Source organism: Miscanthus floridulus, chromosome 4 (genome assembly GCF_019320115.1).
Source record: "Miscanthus floridulus cultivar M001 chromosome 4, ASM1932011v1, whole genome shotgun sequence".
NCBI classification, from domain to species: domain Eukaryota; kingdom Viridiplantae; phylum Streptophyta; class Magnoliopsida; order Poales; family Poaceae; genus Miscanthus; species Miscanthus floridulus.
The window spans coordinates 36,188,681-36,211,833 of record NC_089583.1 but is presented as its reverse complement, the minus strand read 5'-3'; the positions used below and the strand labels follow the sequence as shown (position 1 = coordinate 36,211,833).

At 47.2% G+C, this 23,153-nt stretch overlaps 1 protein-coding gene across 1 annotated transcript; it reads left to right on the top strand.

The window, feature by feature from the left end:
• The first annotated feature begins 16,684 nt into the window (after positions 1-16,684).
• LOC136551326 (CO(2)-response secreted protease-like) lies at positions 16,685-19,981 on the top strand. Its single transcript, XM_066542896.1, is given in 6 exon segments — positions 16,685-16,960; positions 17,195-17,522; positions 17,524-17,636; positions 17,747-18,379; positions 18,447-18,689; positions 18,810-19,981. Coding segments are annotated over 6 exon segments (2,439 nt in total). The 5' UTR covers positions 16,685-16,754; the 3' UTR covers positions 19,726-19,981.
• The last annotated feature ends 3,172 nt before the right edge of the window (positions 19,982-23,153 follow it).

The window sequence follows — 23,153 nt, the reverse complement described above, 5'->3', positions numbered from 1 at the left end:
AACATAGATAGAGGGGTATAGTCTTGGCTAGACCGATAGTTTTAATTTCGTATTTGTTTCGGTAAGCCGACACGATTACTTTTAGAAATGACTATTCACCCCCCCTCTAGTCCGCCATCTCGACCCTACAGCTAAGCACTCTCCAAATTTCAGCACGGTTAAGTGCTAAGCACTCTCCAAATTTCACCATGGTTAAGTGCTAAGCACTCCAAATTTTGACACGGTTAAGTGCTAAGCACTCTCCAAATTTTGCCACGGTATAGTGCTAAGCACTCTCCAAAATTTGCCATGGTTAAGTGCTAAGCTCTCTCCAAATTTTGCCACGGTTAAGTGCTAAGCACTCTCCAAAATTTGCCACGGTTAAGTGCTAAGCACTCTCCAAATTTCACCATGGTTAAGTGCTAAGCACTCTCCAAATTTCACCACGGTTAACTGCTAAGCACTCTCCAAATTTCACCACGGTTAAGTGCTAAGCACTCTCCATGTTCTCCAACGGTAAAGTGCTAAGCACTCTCCATGTTCTCCAACGATAAAGTGCTAAGCACTCTCCATGTTCTCCATGATATAGCGCTAAGCACTCTCCAATTTCGCCATGGTAAAGAGCTAAGCACTCTCCAATTTCTCCAAATTTTACTCCAATATCTAGTGCTAAGCACGGAGATTTCATCCTTTTTACAAATATGAACAAACTCCAAATAAATATAAACTACTCTGCAAGATATAAAATTTATCGATACATTGTTCTTGATCAACTCTGTTCTATTTTCTTCATCACCGAGTTCACACATTTTATCTTTAAATCATGTACTACCCGTTCTACATATTTGTATTGCAGGATCATCGTTTGGGTGGTCGCACCACCTAGACTTCGGGTTTCTCCGCCGATCAACTGGTCAGACCGCTAGGTTCATGACTTTGTCACCGACCAGTTGGTTGGACTATTCGGCGTTCACTTCTACTCGGCTCCCACTTCGCCGTCGACCAATTGGTTGGGCTACTCGGTGCTCGATTCTCTGTCAACCAACTGGTCGGATTGTCCGTCGCTTCATTGTCAGCTATGCTGGGGGCTCGCCAGCTAAGCTAGGGACTTCTCAGCATTTGGATTGTTCATCGCTTCATTGTCAGCTACGCTGGGGACTCCTTGGTGTTTGGATTCTTCGTGCAAGCATCGCCAGCTAAGCTAGGGACTCCCTTGGCGGTCAGATTTTGCTACGCCTCGTCTGTCGATTCATCTGATGGCTTACTACATTTTGCTGATGCTACATGTCATATGTGCTATCAAGGTGGTCCATACTGTCCAGATTAGGGTGCTGATCCTGGGTGGCACGTCAGGGGCCTTGATAAATATATCTATTGCAGCAATCTAGTGCTAAGCACTCTCTGTTTTCTCTATGTTTTACTAGTCAATATTATCAAGTTTTACTCCACATGCCCAGTGCTAAGCATGGGGACTTTGTCCTCTACACTTAATTCTTTGATCCTGCTACAAGATGCAACTTTATCTTACAGCAGGCTCGAGGACTAAGTGTGTATACTTCACCAAGCGGTGAGTGTAATTTTCACAGCTGAACTAAGAATATATTATTTGATCTCAATATTAATAATGTTCTTTGATCCTGCTACAAGATGTTTCTTTATCTTACAGCAGGCTCGGGGATGTGTACACTTCACCTTGCGGTGAGTATACTATTTTTTCTCCTTACTGGTTTCAGCTAAGTTGGAGACTAGTTGTGTGCTTGGCTAAGCTAGGAGTTGGTTATTCTAACTAAGTGATCGTTGATATTCTTTGATCCTAACACCAAGTGTATTCTTCACCTACTGTCAGGCTTAGGGACTACAATGTATACATTTGAAAGCTCTAGTTTGGTTTTGGTGAATTGATAAAACCCTAAGTGCTAACCTAGTTTATCAAAGCGATTATGAGATAGGTAGCACTACTCCAAGTGGTGAAGCAAATGAAGATCAAGACATGATGATGGTAATTCCATGGTGATGATCAAGTGCTTGGACTTGGAAAAGAAGAAAGAAAAACAAAAGGCTCACGGCAAAGGTATAAATAGTAGGAGCCTTTTTGTTTCAGTGATCAAGACACTTAGCGAGTGTGATCACATTTAGGTTCGATAGTCGTACTATTAAGAGGGGTGAAACTCGTATCGAAATATGATTATCAAAGTGCCACTAGATGCTCTAACTCATTGCATTTACATTTAGGATCTAGTGGAGTACTAACACCCTTGAAAATGTTTGTGAAAATAAGCGAACACATGTGCACAAGGTGATACACTTGGTGGTTGGCACATTTGAGCAAGGGTGAAGAAGATAGAGTTAAAAAAGAGTTAGTCACGCTGGTCACAGAGTGACCGAATGCGTCCGGTCAAAGTAATGCGACTCGGTACTGAATTGCAGAGAGCGTCCAGACGCATCCAGTGTGAATCAATGAGTGTCGGTGTTCAGCGTAACAGTTGATCGGACGCTGGGAGCATCCGGTTCGGAGTGACTAGACACATCTGGTCGGCCCAGACCGACTCTAGGAGCTCTCTAGACTCGACTGGACGCTACGTCTCCTACGTCCGGTCCGAAGTGACCGAACGCGTCCGGTCGGCCCTAGGAGCTATCTGGACTCGACCGGACACTACGGCTCCGCATCCGGTCATTTCTAACAGCGCGTCCAGTCGTAGGTGAGTGTGGTAGTAGTAATGGCTACTTCATTTTGAATTAGACATGTGGTGGTCAGGTAACGACCGGACGTGTCCGGTCGCCACACCGAACGTGTCCGGTATACACGACCGGTTCGTCCGGTGCACACAACCTGCGTGTCTGGTCGACGTGCAGTCAGCCCTATAATTGAGCCAACGGCTCTATTATTTGGGGGTGTCTATAAATATCGTTTGGCCGGCTCTATCTCACTCTCTTAGCCATTTGCATTAACATAGCAACCTTGTGAGCTTAGCCAAAGCCCTCCCACTCATCTTCATCATTGATTCATCATCTTTGTGAGATTGGGAGAGAATCCAAGTGCATTGCTTGAGTGTTTGCATCTAAAGGCACTTAGCGTTCGTGTTTCGCTATGGGATTCGCTTGTTACTCTTGGTGGTTGCCACCACCTAGATGGCTTGGAGCAGCGAGAATCATCGAGCGAAGGTTGGTGATTGTCTTTGGCTCCGATCGTGGTGATTGTGAGGGGTTCTTGACATTTTCCCGGCAGAGAGCCAAAAGGTACTCTAGTACATTGCTTGTGGCTTGTGTGATCCTCATCTTGTGTTGGTTGTGTGGCACCCTATTTAGGGTTTGGCGTGTGGTGCCAATTAGCGCGTGAACCTCCAAGTGAGTGAACCGCCACAATGAGGAGTAGCTTGCCGGCAAGCAAGTGAACCTCGGTAAAAAATTATTGTGTTCATCATTTGATTCCAAGGTGATTGGTATTTATTCTTGTGATTGATTGGTTCATTCCTTGACTTGATGGTATAACCATCTTGCTCTCTCTCTTTATATTACCGCAAACTAGTTGTCGAGCTCTTTAGTGTAGCTAGTTGTGAGAGCTCATTAGTTTGATTAGTGTGGCCACTCATCTCTCTACCTGTCTAGCACACATAGGTATGAGGTCTGAGTGTTCTTGATGCTGGATAGAGGGAACATCTCATATGAGAAACAAATTGAGGTGCTTGTCATAGCTATTCCTTGCTGAGCATCTAAGTTGGAGCAAGATGCTTGTTATCTTCACTTGAGGCAAAGTGAGTTATCCTTAGATCAACTATCGAGGCCCGTTTATATAGTCCAGGAAGGCGAGGAGATAGATTTCGCCAGGGGTGTGAGGTTGGAATCAGAAACGGAAGTGGAACGGCACTCTAGAAGTCAGGAGACGGATAACGAAGAAATAATAGATTCAGACTTATTGCTTCCTCAAATTACAAAAGATCTGAAAAAGATTTAGAGATTTTACCAGAGATCAGCATATCTAGTTTATTTTGGATTGAAGGGAGTCTGGGCCCCAACAAGGCCAAAGTCCATCGAGGCGAGTTGATGTTGGCCCATTGCTAACATTATGCCCAAGGAGAGAGGAAATCGCCCGCCTAAACATAAATTCAACCGATTTTTCGATAAATCGGAAAACTGTGGGGAAGAAGCCTATGGCTTTCCTAGTGGGCATTTAGTGGAGTAAACAAGGGGAAGGTGTCCACACATTTTAGCCCTTGCAAACACTAGGACAGCTTTGCGAGCATAGAGAGAAGACTCAGGTGATATCACAAGAATTCTCCTAACTCCAATAGCTGATCCTCTTGCTCGACAGATGCTAGAATGAGCGACACAATCACCCTATGCACAAGAATTCTCCTCACTGCTCAAGATCTACATAGCAAAAGGATAAACCATAGAGGATCCAGTGGGATCGGAAACACTCGAGGAGGTAGATAGAAGTAGAACATGGCTGAATCGTTGAGTTTACTCTCACCAAGGTTGGATAGCCATTTTTATAGCTGGCTTGGAAGGATGAATCCAAAACGCCCATGAAGCAATAATGCTCTGAAAAAGTTTTGAAGCATGGGCTCGTGAGTTGATATGGACGACGATGAATAGTAGACCCTAGATCAATATTCCTTACCCATGACTACGGGCCTATCGGGAGCACAGACTGGTAATTTTGGAACAAAAATTCTTTTGTTCCAAAATTGGGGGGCATGTGTTTACACCAAAATTTGGAAGGAGAGTCACAGGGACCCAGAAGCTCCCAGTATCGTATCATCAAGGGATCAGTTATGGGCGGATTAGAAATAACTGATTTAGATGCAAAATCTAGGAATCGACTTTCATCGGACAGCGCCAGCAGATAACGACGAAGGCTACGCTCGACGCCACGACAAAAACATATTGGACTCTACAAAAAGGGAAAGATTAGAGTCCAAGTTATCTTAAATTAAGAATGTTTTCATTATGCCAAAGATTATATTAAGTCATATTCGAGTAGGGTTCGTTTTAGGCTCCATGTATAAATACCAAACCCCGGCTATTGTAGAGGAATCAATCAATCAATCAAATACAAGTCAATTACTTTTTTCGGCTTCGGCCACCCCTTAGGAGTAGGAGTAGAGTAGATCTCGGTGAGTTCTTCGGCAAGTATGGCTGCATTGATCTGGTCGACCTCCACTACTTGTTGTAAGTACTGTCATGGTTTATACATCTGTTCGTATGGCTGCATTGATCCGGTCGACCCCCACTGCAGCTCTGGTATAAGCTAGTTATCGACTCTTGCCTAATTCAAGTATGGCCTGTGTGATTCTGCCTCACACCCCACTGCTTGAATTGGATCAAGGTCAAGTTATCGACTCTATCTTAGAGTGGCAGTCTTTGGTAGATTCATTAAGTTACCGATATTGCTTATTGCTTTCATTGCTTATCTAATTACAGCAATATCACTCTGTCTGATTGAGATTGATCTAGATCGGCCTTATATCTTGTTTAACTCATCGTTTGCTAATCTAAAACTAATCTAATCTACATCTTAAGCGATGAGTTATGTTTTTATCGGCTATTTTGCATCAATCTTAATCATGAATAGCGTGAGGTTAAGGCATGTTTGATCTTGAGTAGATCTATCGGTTAGCGAGAACCATTTTATGGCCCATCATCATATCCTGTGGGATTCTGCCTCTCACCCCACTGTTGGCACCGTGGAGTGGGGATCGTTGGTTGATAGATTCGTTCTTGAGAAGATGTGACCTTAACTGTGCGCTATGCTTGAATCGACTGTTTAGCCGATATCGAATGCTTTCACGAACACTTCACATCACGAGATCATTGAAGTAGAGATAAGTTGAAAGATGTGTTAGTCCCATGATCTTGTTATTGTATTATGACCTGCATGATTCTGCCTCATGCCCCACTGATATTAGTAATGAGTTAGGGTCATCGAGTCTATTGTTGTTTCTACGGCCTGCATGATTCTGCCTCATGTCCCACCGGTCATGGCGATAGATGAGATCTAACATGTTCATTAGATTTATCTTTATTAAATGATTAAGTGATGTTGAATTGTTTCTTTATATAAAAAGGAGTTCGATTACTCATAATCATTGGCTCAGTATGGACCGATCATCATTGATATCTCATTACCATTGATTAATATTCGTTTAAATGATGTTTATCCTGAATGATAACCGATTCACTTCACACGACCCCATGAGCTCTAACTGACTTATTCTCATGAATATACTGGAATTAGCTATTTAGCTGATTTCCTTTCATATCGGCTCTCATAGTCGTACATTTGGGACTGTCTGGCAACACCGGTAAGTTCCACCCTTAATTACTGATAAACTTTCTCTCCTTGTAATTGTAGGGTCAAATTGACTAGCATGCCTCGGGAGGATTGTGCAGGATCGACCACCCCTGCGCTGAAGCTAGGCGGATCTGCTCCATCGAGCGGACCCTTCCGGCTTGCTGCGTGTGTCCTCGGCACGGAACGAAATTCTATGTCGACACATATTTCTGGCATGCCTGGTTCCCCACAATCGTCATGGCGGTTCATAACAACGACAACATCCTTATGGTATGTTATGAAGACCTACCTAATGAAGATAAGGATACCATCAACAAAGCTACAGAAAAATTTTAGAAGAAATGTTTGTTGTCCTACACCAAAACACGTGATAGCACAATTATTCAGAAATTTCCACTACCAAGAGTTCTACTACACGGACAGACAGATACAGTCGAAGCTGAAGAAAGGCGTTTCTTTATGGAAGCCGTAGACAAGTCTGTTCGTGATGCTCTATCAAGCCGCAATAAAGCTTTTGTTGACGCATTTCACGACGTCATGAAAGAGGCAATTCATGGAATTCCAGTTGGTCAGGTTGGATCGACTTGTTATAATATTCTAGATCCATTGACCCAAGGGACTAATCAAGTCGGTACTAGTCATCAAGAAGCAGCACCAACTGGTAATGGTGGCGTCTAGACACTTTAAGGTTTATCTGAACAAACTCTGGGCACTGCTACAAATTAGATACAGTACAATCCTGGACCGTCAATACAGCATGTGCAGCAGCCGACGGGGCAAAGTCAAAACTAGATGATCAATTTTGGCACATCAGGCCACATATCGTCATTGGCTCAGAAGATAGCACCATCCGTTCAGAGGATCCATAGAGATATAGATCCTTATGTCCATAATCAGAGACTTCAAGCAGCAAGCCAGCAAAGGACCCAACAGATTGAGATTCCACAAGGTTATCACTATGGCATGGATTATAACACCCTCCACATGATACCAAATCTAGGATATCAAGGCACATGGGATTTCAATCCACAGATGGGTCAGCAAGTACCGAGAAATCCAAATCCACAAGCTGACGAGTTGTTGCTGAAGGTGACCAAAATGATGAAGAATTAGTTCGGTCTGAAGCCAAAAGGAATGACTTTTTCATACAAACGCCCATATCCATAATGGTATGATTTGGTCGCCCTTCCTACAAATTACAGGCTTCTAGATTTTGCCAAGTTCACTATTCAAGACGGTACAAGCACAATAGAACATGTCAGTCGGTATCTTACACAATTGGGCGAAGCGTCAATTGAGGATGCCCATCGAGTTCGTTTCTTCTCCTTGTCCCTGTTAGGGCTAGCCTTCACTTGGTTCTTGTCACTACCAGTCAACTCCATTGCCAATTGGGTTGACCTAGAGAAGAAGTTTTATACATATTTTTACACTAGGACTAGAGAGAAGAAAATAACCGATTTGACAACCATGAGATAGAGGACTAATGAATTGGGCACTGAATTTCTTCAGAGATTCTGAGAGACTAAGAATCTGTGTTTCTCATTAAGCTTGGCCGATGATCAACTAGCTGCTTTAGCCATCCAAGGAATGCTGCCAATATGGAAGAAAAAGCTGCTAGGACAAGAGTTTGACAACATGGGACAATTGGCTCAACGGGTAGCAGCGCTCAATAGCCAATTCCAGAGTATGCGCAGAGATACCTGATTCCAGAAGAGCACCACGGTGGCCGAAGCTTACGATCCATATTCAGTCGATGACGGCTATGAAGATGAAGAAGAAGAGGTTGCTACAGATGAATGGAATTGGGGCAAGAAGATAGTGATGGTGCCAAATCCTTGAGGAAGAGGAGTTGAGGAGAGTTATGACTTTGATGTTACCAAATCGGACAAGCTCTTTGATTTCTTGCTTGAGAAGGGGCAGATCAAGTTGCCCGATGGTCATGTCATGTTGCCCCCTAATCAGTTGAAGAACAAGAATTTCTGCAAATTCCATAACGCTACTTCTCATTCCACTAATGAATGCAGAATCTTCAGGCAGCATATACAGAGAGCTATTCAGTAAGGGAGGCTCAAATTCGATACACCTCGGAAGATAAAAGTCAATGATAATCCTTTCCTAGGAGATCAGAACATGGTTGATGCTGGGCTATTCAAAGGAAAAACCAAGGTCCTAACATCGACCAAATCGAGAGAAGCTAGGACAGTCGATCCTAAAATGCAAATATCGACTGATGAGTACAGAGAGATTAGAAGACGTCGTGTCGAACAAAAGAGCCGATACGAGTAGAGGAAGACGTCGAAAGCAGAGACGTCAAAGCCATGGGTCACATCTCGGATTCTATTGAATAAATGGCAGCGGCAGAAGGAAAAGGATTATCAACGTTGGTTAAAAGATCAAGCATACCAGCATCAATTAGAAAAAGAGAGGTATGAAAGGGAACAAGCTGAATTACATTAGAATTGTCTCTTCTTTAGGCATTGCTGGAATGAAGGTTTGAAGTTGTCTACCAGACACGACTGTCTAGAATGTAGCAATCAATATCGGGAGTATAGGCAATCTCAAACCAACCGCTGGTCTATCCATGCTCAAGATGCATATCATCATAACAACATGGATTGGCGCTTAAAAAACGAAAGTGTTCATGATTAGTTGGGAAAAAGAGTCATTGGATAGGACTGGGCTGATCATGAAGAGGAAGGCACTGAAAGAAGATACACGTGGCAGGAAAGCCAGTGGTGCCCAAAAGATTTGACGAGAAGCCAAAAGAGGAGGGTGCAGCGCCTAAGGAACAGAGAGATGGAATAGGCTCAGGCACCCGGTAAAACTCAAGTATGGCGTACCAAGTAGATAGCTGATAAGAGGCAACCATCGGCTAATATCCAAATGGCTTTTCTATTACCATCAGAATTTAGAGTTCCAGCAGATCAGGAAGTTTATTCAGACTTCGATGAGTCAGAGTATGAAGAGATGGTTGCCAAGTTAACAGTTGTGCAGCAAGCAATATTTGATAAGCCAGTCAAGCATCGGCACTTAAAGGCTTTATATATGAAAGGTTTTGTTGATGGGAAGTCGATGAACAAGATGTTGGTGGATGGAGGTGCTTCTGTCAATCTTATGCCATACACCACTTTCCATAAGCTTAGCAAGGGACCAAAGGATTTGCTTGAGACTGACATAATGCTTAGAGACTTCAGAGGAAATACATCCAAGACCTGGGGGGCAATAAACGTCGAACTGACAATCGAGAGTAAAACTCTACTCACTACGTTCTTTGTCATTGATGGGAAAGGATCATACAGTTTACTCCTCGGTCGTGATTGAATTCATGCAAATTGCTGCATACCATCGACCATGCATCAGTGTTTGATTCAATGGCATGGAGATGATGTCGAACAAGTTCGTGCTGATGAGTCCGTAAGCATCGCAACAGCCAATCCAGTCTTTTGGGAACTAAGAGATTTCGAGTGTTTTTTTGGCAAGTCATGGGAAGGAGGCTTCATTAAGATCAACAATGAAAGCCAACAGCCGATGCAAGCGATCGGCTCTGAGAGTTTATTTTAGCAAAAAAGGTTATGGCTTCATATCGGCCATTGGAATAAAAGAAAACAAGTATTAGTTATGAGGTTTAGGCCGATGTATGAATGCTAGATAAGGTGGCGAATTCAGAGTTAATGGATTTGAAGAAGTCATGTTTCACTTGATAGGATGTTCGACCTGGGTTGATTGCTCGTTCGACTTTTGATGTGAAAGTTTTTATGGCACGTTATCCTGACACCCGGGCAACATTCGATAGCCGATTCATTCTTGGCTCTAATAGCCGGTAACAAAGGAGTATCGCCTCTAGTTCAAAAAATAGAAATATTCAAAAACAGTAAAAGCCGATACAATATGTATCGCCTATAGAGCAAAAAACAAAAGATAGAAACAGTCATACACAAGAGCATTGTACCGAGGTGCATCCCTGAAAAGAACCGGAGTCTTTGTTCATCAGGGTTACCCTAAGTACAAGCTAATCAAAGACCTTGTTCACCACATCCCACGCGGATGTGATGTCCACTATGGCCTCTGCTGCCATGATGAATTCTTTGAGCAGGTCTTCGTGCTCCTCAGGGCCATCACCAATCGGGAAACCAACCTCCATGGTATGAAGATCATGCCTGGTCTGGACTTGCGCTGCAGTTAGAGCCATTGATGCGCCGTGGCGAATGCCATGAAGGGCAACCTCCTGGATACGGGTCAGGATATCTTGGAGACGAATGTCAATGGAGGAACCCCGGGCATTGACAGCGTCCATGGTTGCGTTCGCTGCCAGTTGGAGAGATTCCAACTGTGCTGTCAGGGCTGACAATCACAAAACAAGAAAAATATCAAAATAAGAGTAATAAAAAAATCAGAGTATGAGGCCTTCATGGAATTCATATTACCTGCCACCATGGTGTCTGATTTGGCCAGTCATGCTCGGACGGCGCTGGCCTCCTCCTCGGCCGCATGAAGGGCAGCCTGAGAAACCCCGTGGCAAATCTCCAATTGGCCGTTCTCCCAAGTCATCTCAGAATAACGATTCTGGGCCATCCTCCACTCATGAAGGTAGCGACAGGCGTCGTCTCCATTAAAGGAGTCGGAGGAATCCGACGACGAAGCCGAGATGGAAGATGCGGTGTTAGAAGGCCCACCGGCCCTTGAGAGAGGACGAAGGCTGTCATTCACAACAAACCTACAGGCAAGTTAGAACTATTCATCATCATGAACAAGAAATGTTGATCTCACCTCATGCATTAGAGACGTTGGTTCATTAGCATACTCTCCTCTAGGATTTCCTCCGCCGTGCACTTACCTCGGTTATCTTCGCCGGCCATGGAAGAACGATTGGATCTACGAAAGGGAGAAAGAGAACCGCTACAGGGTTTCGACAGGTGGAGAAGAGCGGAGAAATAGTTGCGAGTAAGGATGTATTTGAGGCCAAAACCACCAACCGGTATTTGAAGACCTGAAGCAAAGGGACGGGCGCCTCAGGACGTGTAAAAGGCAACATCAATTAATGGAAGGCGAAGTGCCACTTCACTAATGTCAATGGAAATACAGCACTGAGGAACTAAAAGGTAGGAAATCGAAGGGTTCTCTTAATAAAAGCTGTGTTTTCAGACTTGGTTAAACAAAGGGCCTGGATCGGCTATATCAAATCGGCTCTTTAGCTGAAGAAGGAAGCATGAGTAAACAACAGAGAATATGATTGGTTCTACACAAGATCTATGATGACATGCAGATCTCGAGTCTGGGGCACCATGGGTCGCTCTCGGTATTTCTAGTCAAATGACATCAGCTCCCGCAGGCTATTGACTTCTCCAGCTGATCTAGAAATGCTCTCAAAGACACACTTATGACGACCAAAAAGCGAGACAGCCGGTATGGTCGCCTAATCAGGGGAAACCTTATCAGCTCAGGCATTGCGCGCCTGGTACATTTTGGAGACGCTAGGAGGAGGAGAAGGATTCAGCAGATCAATAGGGAATATTTGAAGGAATATTACCCTAACGTTTGGATTAATACTCAACGACCAATTCGCTCGACTGATAGCTCTAATGGCTGATACTAGAAAGGTATCGCTGCTGGTGCGAAAATAGATTCAGAAGAGTAAAAGCCGGTACAATGCGTATCATCCGTGGGGGAAAAGCAAGCATAAACAAAAGTAATGCGCATGGTGCCAAGATAGGAAAATTATCTGCTAAATATCACCTATTACAAACTACGGGCCGAGGAAAACCTTGCCTACTATGTCATCGGCCAAGGTATTAAAAGCTACAAAATTGGCGGCACTCATGAAATCCTCAACCAAGCGCTCCTGCTCCCCAGGGTATGCTACGTCTAGAAAACCATGGGGAAGAAGCTGAAGATTTTGGCCCGAATGAGCTTGGGTGGTAGCCAATGCCGTGGCAGCGCCATGACGAACGCCATGGAGAGCAACCTCCCTGACATGATTTGGGATGTCATGCAAATGAACCACCGGAACGACGCCCCTGGCATTGACAAATCCTGCCGCATGATCCGCAGCTGATCGAAGGCTCTCCAGTTGGGCAGATAGATCTAAAAGATTCAAAGGAGAGGTGATCAGAGTCTCGGAGACAAAATTGAAAAGAAAACAGAGGTTACGACAAGTATCTCACCCACAATTTTGGCCTCGGCCTTGGCCAACCTATCCTCCATCGAATCGACCGCAGGAGGTGATCAGCATCAAACCATGGCCAGGGCCGATTCTGCGAGGGATAAACACTCAGTGAGACTCTGGCCATGTCGATCAATGGTGGCAAGCAGATCATCATTATCAATCCGCCTCATCTGATGGCAAGGGGGCTAGCGGCAAGCTGTCGACGAGGAAGGCCTTGAAGGCCGAACGGAGTCGGCTCTGTTCCCCGAGGCAGCGGAGGCATCACGGGATATACCCTCCTGATGACAAAGGCGCTGACGCGATGATGCAGACCCGATGAAGACCTTCTTAGGAAACCTCTTGCTGTTCTCCATGATCTCTGACCTATAGAAAAATAAGAACTATGCTAAGGGTGCAGAAGGTTTGAGGCAAAGTGAGTTATCCTTAGATCAACTGCCGAGGCCCATTTATATAGCCCAGGAAGGCGAGGAGATAGATTTTGCCAGGGGTGTGAGGTTGGAATCAGAAACAGAAGCGGAACGGCACTCTAGAAGTTTAGGAGATGGATAACGAAGAAATAACAGATTCAGACTTATTGCTTCCTCAAATTACAAAAGATCTAAAAAAGATTCAGAGATTTTAACAGAGATCAGCCTATCTAGTTTATTTTGGATTGAAGGGAGTCCGAGCCCCAACAAGGCCAAAGTCCGTCGCGAGGCGAGTTGACGTTGGCCCATTGCTAACATTATGCCCAAGGAGAGAGGAAATCGCCCGCCTAAACATAAATTCAACCGATTTTTCGATAAATCGGAAAACTATGGGGAAGAAGCCTGTGGCTTTCCCAGTGGGCATTCAGTGGAGTAAACAAGGGGAAGGTGTCCACACATTTTAGCCCTTGCAAACACTAGGATAGCTTTGCGAGCATGGAGAGAAGACTCAGGTGACATCACAAGAATTCTCCTAACTGCAATAGCTGATCCTCTTGCTTGACAGGATGCTAGAATGAGCGACACAATCACCCTATGCACAAGAATTCTCCTAACCGCTCAAGATCTACATAGCAAAAGGATAAATCACGGAGGATCCAGCGGGATCGGAAACACCCGAGGAGGCAAATAGAAGTAGAACATGGCTGAATCATTGAGTTTACTCTCACCAAGGTTGGATAGCCATTTTTATAGCCGGCTTGGAAGCATGAATCCAAAACGCCCGTGAAGCAATAATGCTCTGAAAAAGTTTTGAAGCATGGGCTCATGAGTTGATATGGACGGCGATGAATAGTAGACCCCAGATCAAGATTCCTTACCCGTGACTACGGGCTTATCGGGAGCACGGACATGGTAATTTTGGAAGAAAATTTCTTTTGTCCCAAAATTGGGGGGGGGGCATATGTTTACACCAAAATTTGGAAGGAGAGTCATAGGGACCCTAGAAGCTCCCAAGATCGTATCATCAAGGGATCAGTTGCGAGCGGATCAGAAACAGCTGATTCAGATGCAAAATCTAGGAATCGGCTTTTTTCGGACAGCGCCAGCAGATAACGACGAAGGCTACGCTCGACGCCAGGATGAAAACATGTTGGACTCCACAAAAAGGGAAAGATTAGAGTCTAAGTTATCTTAAATTAGAAATGTTTTCATTATGCCAAAGATTGTATTAAGTCGTACTCGAGTAGGGTTCGTTTTAGGCTCCAGGTATAAATAGCAAACCCCGGCTATTGTAGAGGAATCAATCAATCAATCAAATATAAGTCAATTACTTTTTTCAGCTCTGGCCACCCCTTAGGAGCAGGAGTAGAGTAGATCTCGGCGAGTTCTTTGGCAAGTACGGCTGCATTGATCCGGTCGACCTCCACTACTTGTTGTAAGTACCGTCATGGTTTATACCTCTGTTCGTATGGCTGCATCGATCTGGTCGACCCCCACTGCGGCTCTAATATAAGCTAGTTATCGACTCTTGCCTAATTCAAGTATGGCATGTGTGATTCTGCCTCAAATCCACTGCTTGAATTGGATCAAGGTCAAGTTATCGGCTCTATCTTAGAGTGGCAGTCTTTGGTAGATTCATTAAGTTATCAATATTGCTTATTTCTTTCATTGCTTATCTAATTACAGCAATATCACTCTGCCCGATTGAGATTGATCTGGATCGGCCTTATATCTTGTTTAACTCATCGTTTGCTAATTTAAAACTGATCTAATCTACATCTTAAGCGATGAGCTATGTTTTTATCGGCTGCTTTGCGTCAATTTTAATCATGAATAGCGTGCGGTTAAGACATGTTCGATCTTGAGTAGATCTATCGGTTAGCGAGAACCGTTTTATGGCCCGTCATCATGGCCTGTAGGATTCTGCCTCTCACCCCACTATTGGCACCGTGGAGTGGGGATCGTTGGTTGACAGATCCGTTCCTGAGAAGATGTGACCTTAACTGTGCGCTATGTCTGAACCGGCTGTTTAGCCGATATCGAATGCTTTCACGAACAGTTCACATCACGAGATCATTGAAGTAGGGATAAGTTGAAAGATGTGTTAGCCCCATGATCTTATTATTATATTATGGCCTGCATGATTCTGCCTCATGCCCCACTGATATTAGTAATGAGTTAGGGTCGTCGAGTCTATTGTTGTTTCTACGGCCTGCATGATTCTACCTCATGTCCCACTGATCATAGCGATAGATGAGATCTAACATGTTCATTAGATTTATCTTTATTAAATGATTAAGTGATGTTGAATTGTTTATTTATATAAAAAGTAGTTCGGTTACTCGTAATCATTGGCTCAGTATGGACCGATCATCATTGATATCTCATTGCCATTGGTTTAAATGATGTTTATCCTGAATGATAACCGATTCTCTTCACACGACCCTATGAGCTCTAACTGACTTATTCTCATGAATATACTGGAATCGGCTATTTAGCCGATTTCTTTTCATATCGGCTCTCACAGCCGTACATTCGGGACTGTCTAGCAACACCGGCAAGTTCTACCCTTAATTACTGATGAACTTTCTCTCCTTGTCAATTGCAGGGTCAAATTGACTGGCACGCCTCGGGAGGATTGCGCAGGATCGACCACCCCTGCGCTGAAGCTAGGCGGATCTGCTCCATCGAACGGACCCTTCCGGCTTGCTGTGTGTGTCCTCGGCACAGGACGAAATTCTATGTCGACGGTCTCAAATAGACGAAACATTTTGGAAAAAACTCTTGCAACATATGTATATAGCCATTGCAACATATGCTCTCTAAAATATCTGAAATACATGCAACACATGTTTTTCGCACAACATGACACGGGCGGCACGGCAAAACTGACGCGGTGCAGGCGGCCGTGACAGCGGACGGAGGCACCCAACGCGGTGGAGATGGGCGCTGTAGGTGGATACATGCGCCCCAACGTGCATGGTGTAGACGGATGGAGTGCTACCGCGGCGCGCGGCGAGGTGGAGGTGTCCAATCCAAGCGGGCTGGGGCAGACGGCGTCGACAAATGGAGACCCGTGGCGGTCATGGTGCGCGGCGTGGGCAGGGCGAGGGCGAGGGCACGCGACGCTAGCGGAAGTGAGGGGAACGAGGCGTACAGACAAGACGGACGCCCTACGTGGAGCATTAGCATTTTTTTCTATTTTTATGAAACCTCAACCGACTGTACAGACGAGACGGACGCCCTACGCGAGCAAGGCGCGTTTAGTTCGGCCAACTTTGGAGGTGCAAACTTTGCACAGTAAAAGATTTCCCACTGTAGCATTTTGTTTGTATTTGTGAATTATTATCCAAACATTGACTAATTAGGCTCAAAAGATTCGTCTCGCAAAGTTATAGCAAACTGTGCAATTAGTTTTTGATTTTGTCTACATTTAGTACTCCATGCATGTACCACAAGTTTAATGTGACGGTAAATCTTCTTTTTGCATAGTGCCAAAGTTAGGAGTTTAGGGAAACTAAACGAGGGCTCAACACAGAATAAGGTTTGGCCTAGCTATAGCTAGCACTGCCTATGCCACTTCGAGTCGAGAGATAAGGTGCTCACTAGTGCGCTAGTCGTCGTCCACTCCGTACTGGCTGCACGCCCCGCGCGCGGCATACGTGCGCTCCGGCAGTGCCCGCACCACTACTACAGCCCACGCACGCACGCACCGCCAGTCCGCCACCACCTCGGCCGCGCCCGCGCAACCACAGCCACGCAACGCACCGACCGGCCGGGACACCGCGAACGCTTGCGCTTATATATAGAGACGCAGCGTAACTCGTGGCGATCGAGCAGAGCGAGCGTCGTTAGTTGTGCACACTGCACTGCAGTGGCCTCCTGTCTCGGTCGAGGTAGTAGTAGGCATATGGCAAGGTCGTCGTCGAAAACCATGCTGTGGTTGCTGCTCACCGTGTTCGCTTCGTTGGCCGCCGCCGGCGCAGGCCGCGGCGACGACGGGAGGAGATCGTCGCCCCAGGTGTACGTCGTGTACATGGGCGCCGTGCCGCCCCGGACCTCCCCCGACCTCCTCCTGGAAAGCCACCTGCGCCTCCTCGGCACGGTGCTCAAGAGGTCGTCGTCGTCACAGAGCTTCTCTCTCTCTCTCTCTATATATATGCACGTGTTCCCCGCTGTCACCTGTTGATTTGTTTCGCCGATCAGGCCGCTCTGGTAGACAGGACTGACATCGAACACCTTTTGGTGTCCTTAGCTTCCCCACATATATGTACACGTCACACGTCACAGCAACACACGACTAGTCGACTACACGAGCTAATAAGGCATGCATGCTGTTGCTGTATCCAGGGGCCGGAGGGCAGACAGCGTGGTGGTGCACCAGTACAAGCACGGCTTCTCTGGGTTCGCGGCGCGGCTGTCCAAGGACGAGGTCGCCGCGCTCCGGCGGAAGCCCGGCGTCGTCTCCGTGTTCGCCGACCCTGTGTACCAGCTGCACACCACCAGGTCCTGGGACTTCCTGCAGCAGACGACTACTACGGCAGTCAAGATCGACGACTCCGCCGGCCGTGCTAGACGCAGCAGCAATAAGAATAACGGTAGCAAGGCCGCCGCACCCGCCGACGACCCGTCGTCGTCGTCTCTGGCGACGGACACCATCATCGGCCTGCTCGACTCCTGGCATCTGGCCCGAGTCACCCAGCTTCAACGACGCCGGCTTTGGGCGCGTGCCCAGCCGGTGGAAGGGCGTGTGCATGACTGGGGACGACTTCAACTCATCCAACTGCAACAAGTTAAGTGAGCGAGCGCCATGCATTTCTTCTTCCTCCTCTTTTTTTCCCCGCCGATGCATTTCGTGTTTCTGATGATGGTTCCGACCGATCAATCGACGCATGCATGCAGCAAGCTGATCGGCGCAAGATACTACGACCTCAGCGGCGTGGGAGGCCCTTCCCCGAGCGACGGTGGCTCGCCGCGGGACGATGTAGGCCACGGCACGCACACGTCGTCCACGGCGGCCGGGAACGCGGTGACCGGCGCCTCGTACTACGGCCTGGCACCCGGGACCGCGAAGGGCGGTTCCACGGGCTCCAGAGTCGCCATGTACCGGGTCTGCGCCGAGCCGGGCTGCTCGGGGTCCGCCATCCTCGCCGGCTTCGACGACGCCATCGCCGACGGCGTCGACGTCGTCTCCGTCTCCCTGGGCGCGTCGCCCTTCTTCCGCCCGGACTTCTCGGCCGACCCCATCGCCATCGGCGCCTTCCACGCCGTCGCCAAGGGGGTCATGGTCGTGTGCTCCGCGGGCAACTCCGGCCCGGACGCCGCCACCGTTGTCAACGCGGCGCCCTGGATCCTCACCGTCGCAGCCACCACCATCGACCGCGACTTCGAGTCCGACGTCGTGCTGGGTGGAAATAACAGCGCCGTCAAGGGTGTGGCTATAAACTTCTCGAACCTGGACAGATCCCCCAAGTATCCATTGATCACTGGTGCAGCCGCGAAGTCTAGCTCAGTTTCTGACACTGACTCAGCAAGGTAAACTACTAGCTCTCACGGATCAAAATCCTGAATAGCTGTGACGCCATGCATGATCGTGATGTAGCCACTGTGAGCCCGGCACGCTGGACAGCAGCAAGATACGAAGGAAGATCGTGCTGTGCCACCACTCGCAGAGCGACACGTCCAAGCTGGAGAAGGCGGACGAGCTCCAGAGCTCCGGGGCGGCGGGGTGCATCCTGGTGAACGACGCCGAGAGGTCGGTGGCTACCGCCTACCTCGACCTCCCGGTCACCGAGGTCACCTCCGCCGCCGCCGCGGCCATCCACAAGTACATCGCCTCCGCCAGGTAGGTCGGTCGTCCTTATTCCTATGCTAGCTAGAGCGCCCTCCAATGCCATCTCGCTTCTGCTACCAAAAGCGACAGCTAGGCCTCATATGACCGTAATCAGTCACGAAATGTAAGCAGCCAGCCGGTGGCGACGATCACGCCGGCGACCACCGTGACGGAGTACAAGCCGGCGCCCGTGGTGGCCTACTTCTCGTCTCGGGGGCCGTCAGGACAGACCGGGAACATCCTAAAGCCGGACATCGCAGCTCCGGGGGTGAACATCCTTGCGTCGTGGATCCCGCCGTCGTCGCTTCCACCGGGGCAGAAGCAGGCCTCGCAGTTCAACCTCGTGTCGGGGACATCCATGGCCTGCCCGCACGTCGCGGGGGCCGCCGCGACCGTCAAGGCATGGAACCCGACGTGGAGCCCCGCGGCGATCCGGTCGGCCATCATGACCACGGCGACGACGCTGAACAACGAGCGCGCGCCGATGACGACCGACTCCGGGTCCGCCGCGACGCCGTACGACCTCGGCGCCGGGCAGGTGCACCCGACGGGCGCGCTGGACCCCGGGCTGGTGTACGACGCCGGGGAGGACGACTACCTCCGCTTCCTCTGCAACTACGGCTACAACGCGTCCACGGTCAGGCTCATCGCCGGCTCCGCGCTCCCCGGCGGGTTCAGCTGCGCGGCCAACGCCAGCAAGGACCTCATCTCCGACCTCAACTACCCGTCCATCGCCGTATCGGGGCTCCTCGGCAAAGCAACGAGCCGGACGGTGACGGTGACCCGCGCCGTCACAAACGTCGGCGCGCAGGAGGCGGCCACCTACACGGTCGCCATCAGCGCGCCGGCTGGCCTGAACGTGAAGGTAACGCCCAGTAAGCTCGAGTTCACCAGGAGCGCGAAGAAGCTGGCCTTCCAGGTGACCTTCTCCCGCAGCGGGAACGACGATGGCGACGACGACGCGGCGGCCAAGGGCGCCCTGTCGGGCTCCATAACATGGTCAGATGGAAAGCACTTGGTCCGCAGCCCGTTTGTGGTCACCAGCTGAAACATCATGGCACTGCCTGCGTGATATCGACGCACAGGCACTGGCACAGGCACAGGCACTCACGTACTACTTGAGTGGTCAAGAAATGCTGTGATCTCAGATATAAAGTATAGTTGGATACGATGTTGACAACCATTGCACTGCTGGTGGCAAACTCACAATCATCAAACATTCTGAAACCGGGTCTATCAAAACGCCTTGGTGACAAATGATAATTATGGTTAAACATGGGATCTGTCTACATGACATTCAGTTATTTTGGTCTTTACTGGTCAACTGAATTTTTCTCATAGACTTACACTGTCTTCTAACTATATTTATACTATCTTATTACTATATTTACAATGATGTTTTCAATGTAATTTATTAGACCGAGTGATGTAAGTTCGGAATGGCACAAATATATACCAAATTTTTCAAAAAAAAAAATACAAATTATTTCTATGGATTCCAGACACAGAGAAATATATGTCAAATTATTCACAAATTTCAAAAAAAAAAACAAAATCTTCACAAAATTTTGAAATTCCGTGCCACGCTGTCGCCACCAACTCCGATACCGAGGAAGGCGTAGCGTCCGGCCTTGGCTGGTACTCCGAGACATGGTACTGCCACATCTGTTGCTGCTGCTGCTGCGTCGACATGAGTTGATCGATCAGATCCAACGTTCGAAGGGCTGGGGCGGCGTGACGCTGCAGGCATCCGGCAGATCGAGCGGCAGCTTTTGGGCCGGAGTCAAGATCCAACGCTGGAAAATTCGGTTGACAGTGGCAAGTAAATCATGCGGTTGACGTATAGAGCGTTCCGGTAGACATGTGAATAAACAAGGCTGTCCCACTATAATGTCCAAACTTTTTTTTTTGAGTCTATAATGTCCAAACTTTAGGCCGCAGACCGCATTAACCATGTAACACAGAAGCAACTTGCAGAGTAAGCATCAACCACAGCTGAAAGTATTGCTTCACCTTCTGCATTTTGTCAATTTTTTGTGTCAAAAGATTGGAGCAGTAGGGGTTGAGCATTGTTAATGTCTGTATTATACTAGTATATCAGGCTTTTGTCGAAGACTCAGTTTAATTTTAAAATGGAACCTGGGCATCTATTTCATGTCCTATCAATTAAAAAAAATGTCATCTCCACAGCACTCAATCAGTATCTAAAACTACAAGTAAGCTTTGCTCTGGTTCAAGCTGCCTATTACAAGGTTCAAGTTATTGTTCAGCAACATAAATAACAAAAAATGGTTCAAGCTTTTGATGTTACTGTAAACCTTCAATCCCAAACTGTTCAATAACATGCACCAGCACCATTGCAACATATAGAAGATAATTGTATTCACTCAGCATAAATAAATATAATACACAAGATAAAAAAACAAAATACACGTTAAATAATTACTCACTACTACAGCCGTGAAAAGGAAGCATCTGAAGATATAGCTTATTGCCAAAATACAACTTTGTTCAACATGGAATACTCCATTCATTAATACAACTAGCATAAAAATACATTACATAAGTGTCTCAGTAGGCTTGCAGTGTTAAGTAAGACCAAAAGCATACAAAGGCACACATCCAAGCAGAAACAGAACGTTCACCTATGTTCAATACAATCTAACCAGGATGCTAGCTGCTCCGTGGTTAGAGCATACGCAGTGCTTATCTGTGAGCGCTGGTGACTCGGAGAAATACGGGATATAAGGAGCAATATTCATATACCAATTTTCATTTTCTAAACATGCAACAACACTCACTTCCTTACGGTCCATGTCATATGCTATCAATCTGTTGAAGGGCTGACGAAAGAAAACCACGTTGCAATCGGGATGAATGGCAACAATTCGAAAGTCCCGCCTGACTGCTATAATTATTCCAAAGAGCTTAAGAAAGCTCACAGTATCCTTCAACACCCATTCTTGGGAACCATAATCCTGAAGGATCCAGATGGACAGTTCATAGCTCTGCTTCCGTGTAAAGTCATGAGCATCAAAATCGTGGTTGATGTAATGCAAGCGTCCTTGGGACTGTCCAATATAAGGAATAGGGTACCAACACCTCCCCTCTGCCAGTGACGGGCTCAGCGGGTAGTCCAAGTAGGCTCAGGACTACCCTAGAATTGGGCCCAAATTTGTTTTAGTACTCTGCGCAGCAGCGCAGGCCATGAAAATTTGGCCCATTACTCATCTCTCCCATCTGCGTGACTGCGCACTCTTTAGCTCTCTGTCTGCGACTCTACACGAGCAAGGCAGCGAGCGGCCCTTCCCGATGGCTGGCTGCCCCACCCCACTGGCCTCCCCAGTCCCCAGCTCCCCTCCCCCGCGGCTCCGCCTAGCCAACAGCTGGTAGCCCCACCGTGTCAGCCCGTGCCTGCCACTCCGCTCCGCCTCCGCGGCTCTGCCAGATCCCACATCGGCACATCCCAGTCCCGGCAGTCCAGCATGCAGGCCGTGGCATGCCAACGTCGGCCAGCACAGCAGGCAGCTCCGCAGCTGGCTATGCCGGCCGGTGCAGCGACCGTCCACGGTCCGCCCGTCCCCTGGACCTAGAGGCCTAGACCCTGGTGGCCTCTGTCTGTCCTGGAAGCACACGCACTGCCTGTCTGCTTGGTGAGTTTCAGTAAATCCCCATTCTTTTATGTAGTTATAAGCCTTGGGGTTTGGATATTGGAGATTGGAAATTTGACTGTAAAGGCTTAGGAATTGTGGATCTATTGTCTGTGAGTCTAGAATTGAATGAAATTTGGACGGTGAGTGTGCTTTTGAAGTTCTGAGATGCAAAGCTTGGATTTGGGTCGGCCCCCAGCTGCTGCTGCTCCATCAGTCAAATCCCCCCAAAAGGCCATGAAAGGAAGAAGAGTTGAGCCTGATGAAGAAGAATCGATGTTAGTCTGTCCCTGGTGTGCTCTTATGAATGCTAGACCGTGTTTTTTTTTTGATAAGGATGCTAGACCGTGTCTTTTTTTTGAGCATATGCTAGACCGTATCAGTTAGCCTATGATTGAACCACCAGTGTAGTTTGTGTGCATCCTATACCCATCCTTAGTGTTGTCTGTACATGTTTCCACAAATTCTGCTGCTGCAAACTTGCTGATACATATAGATACGGATTTAACGTCTCCGCGGCTAGAATTGAATGGTAATTGTAGATCTATCATTTATTACGGATAGTTCATGCTTTCATGGCAATGAGAAAGTGCAAAGCAAAAGCCTTGAACTAGAACTTGTATTATAATCTCTTATTTATGTAAGACCTTATCTTATGTATAATCTATTTGTGCAAGTTTTGAACCTTTCAATTGTATTATCTCAATTTGGTTAATTTATAGCCATTTTACCGATTTTTTTTTTGTGAATTTTGTCGTGTTGCATATGAATTTTTTTTACTAGGACTACCTTGGTTTCAAATCCTGGGTCCGCCACTACCCTCTGC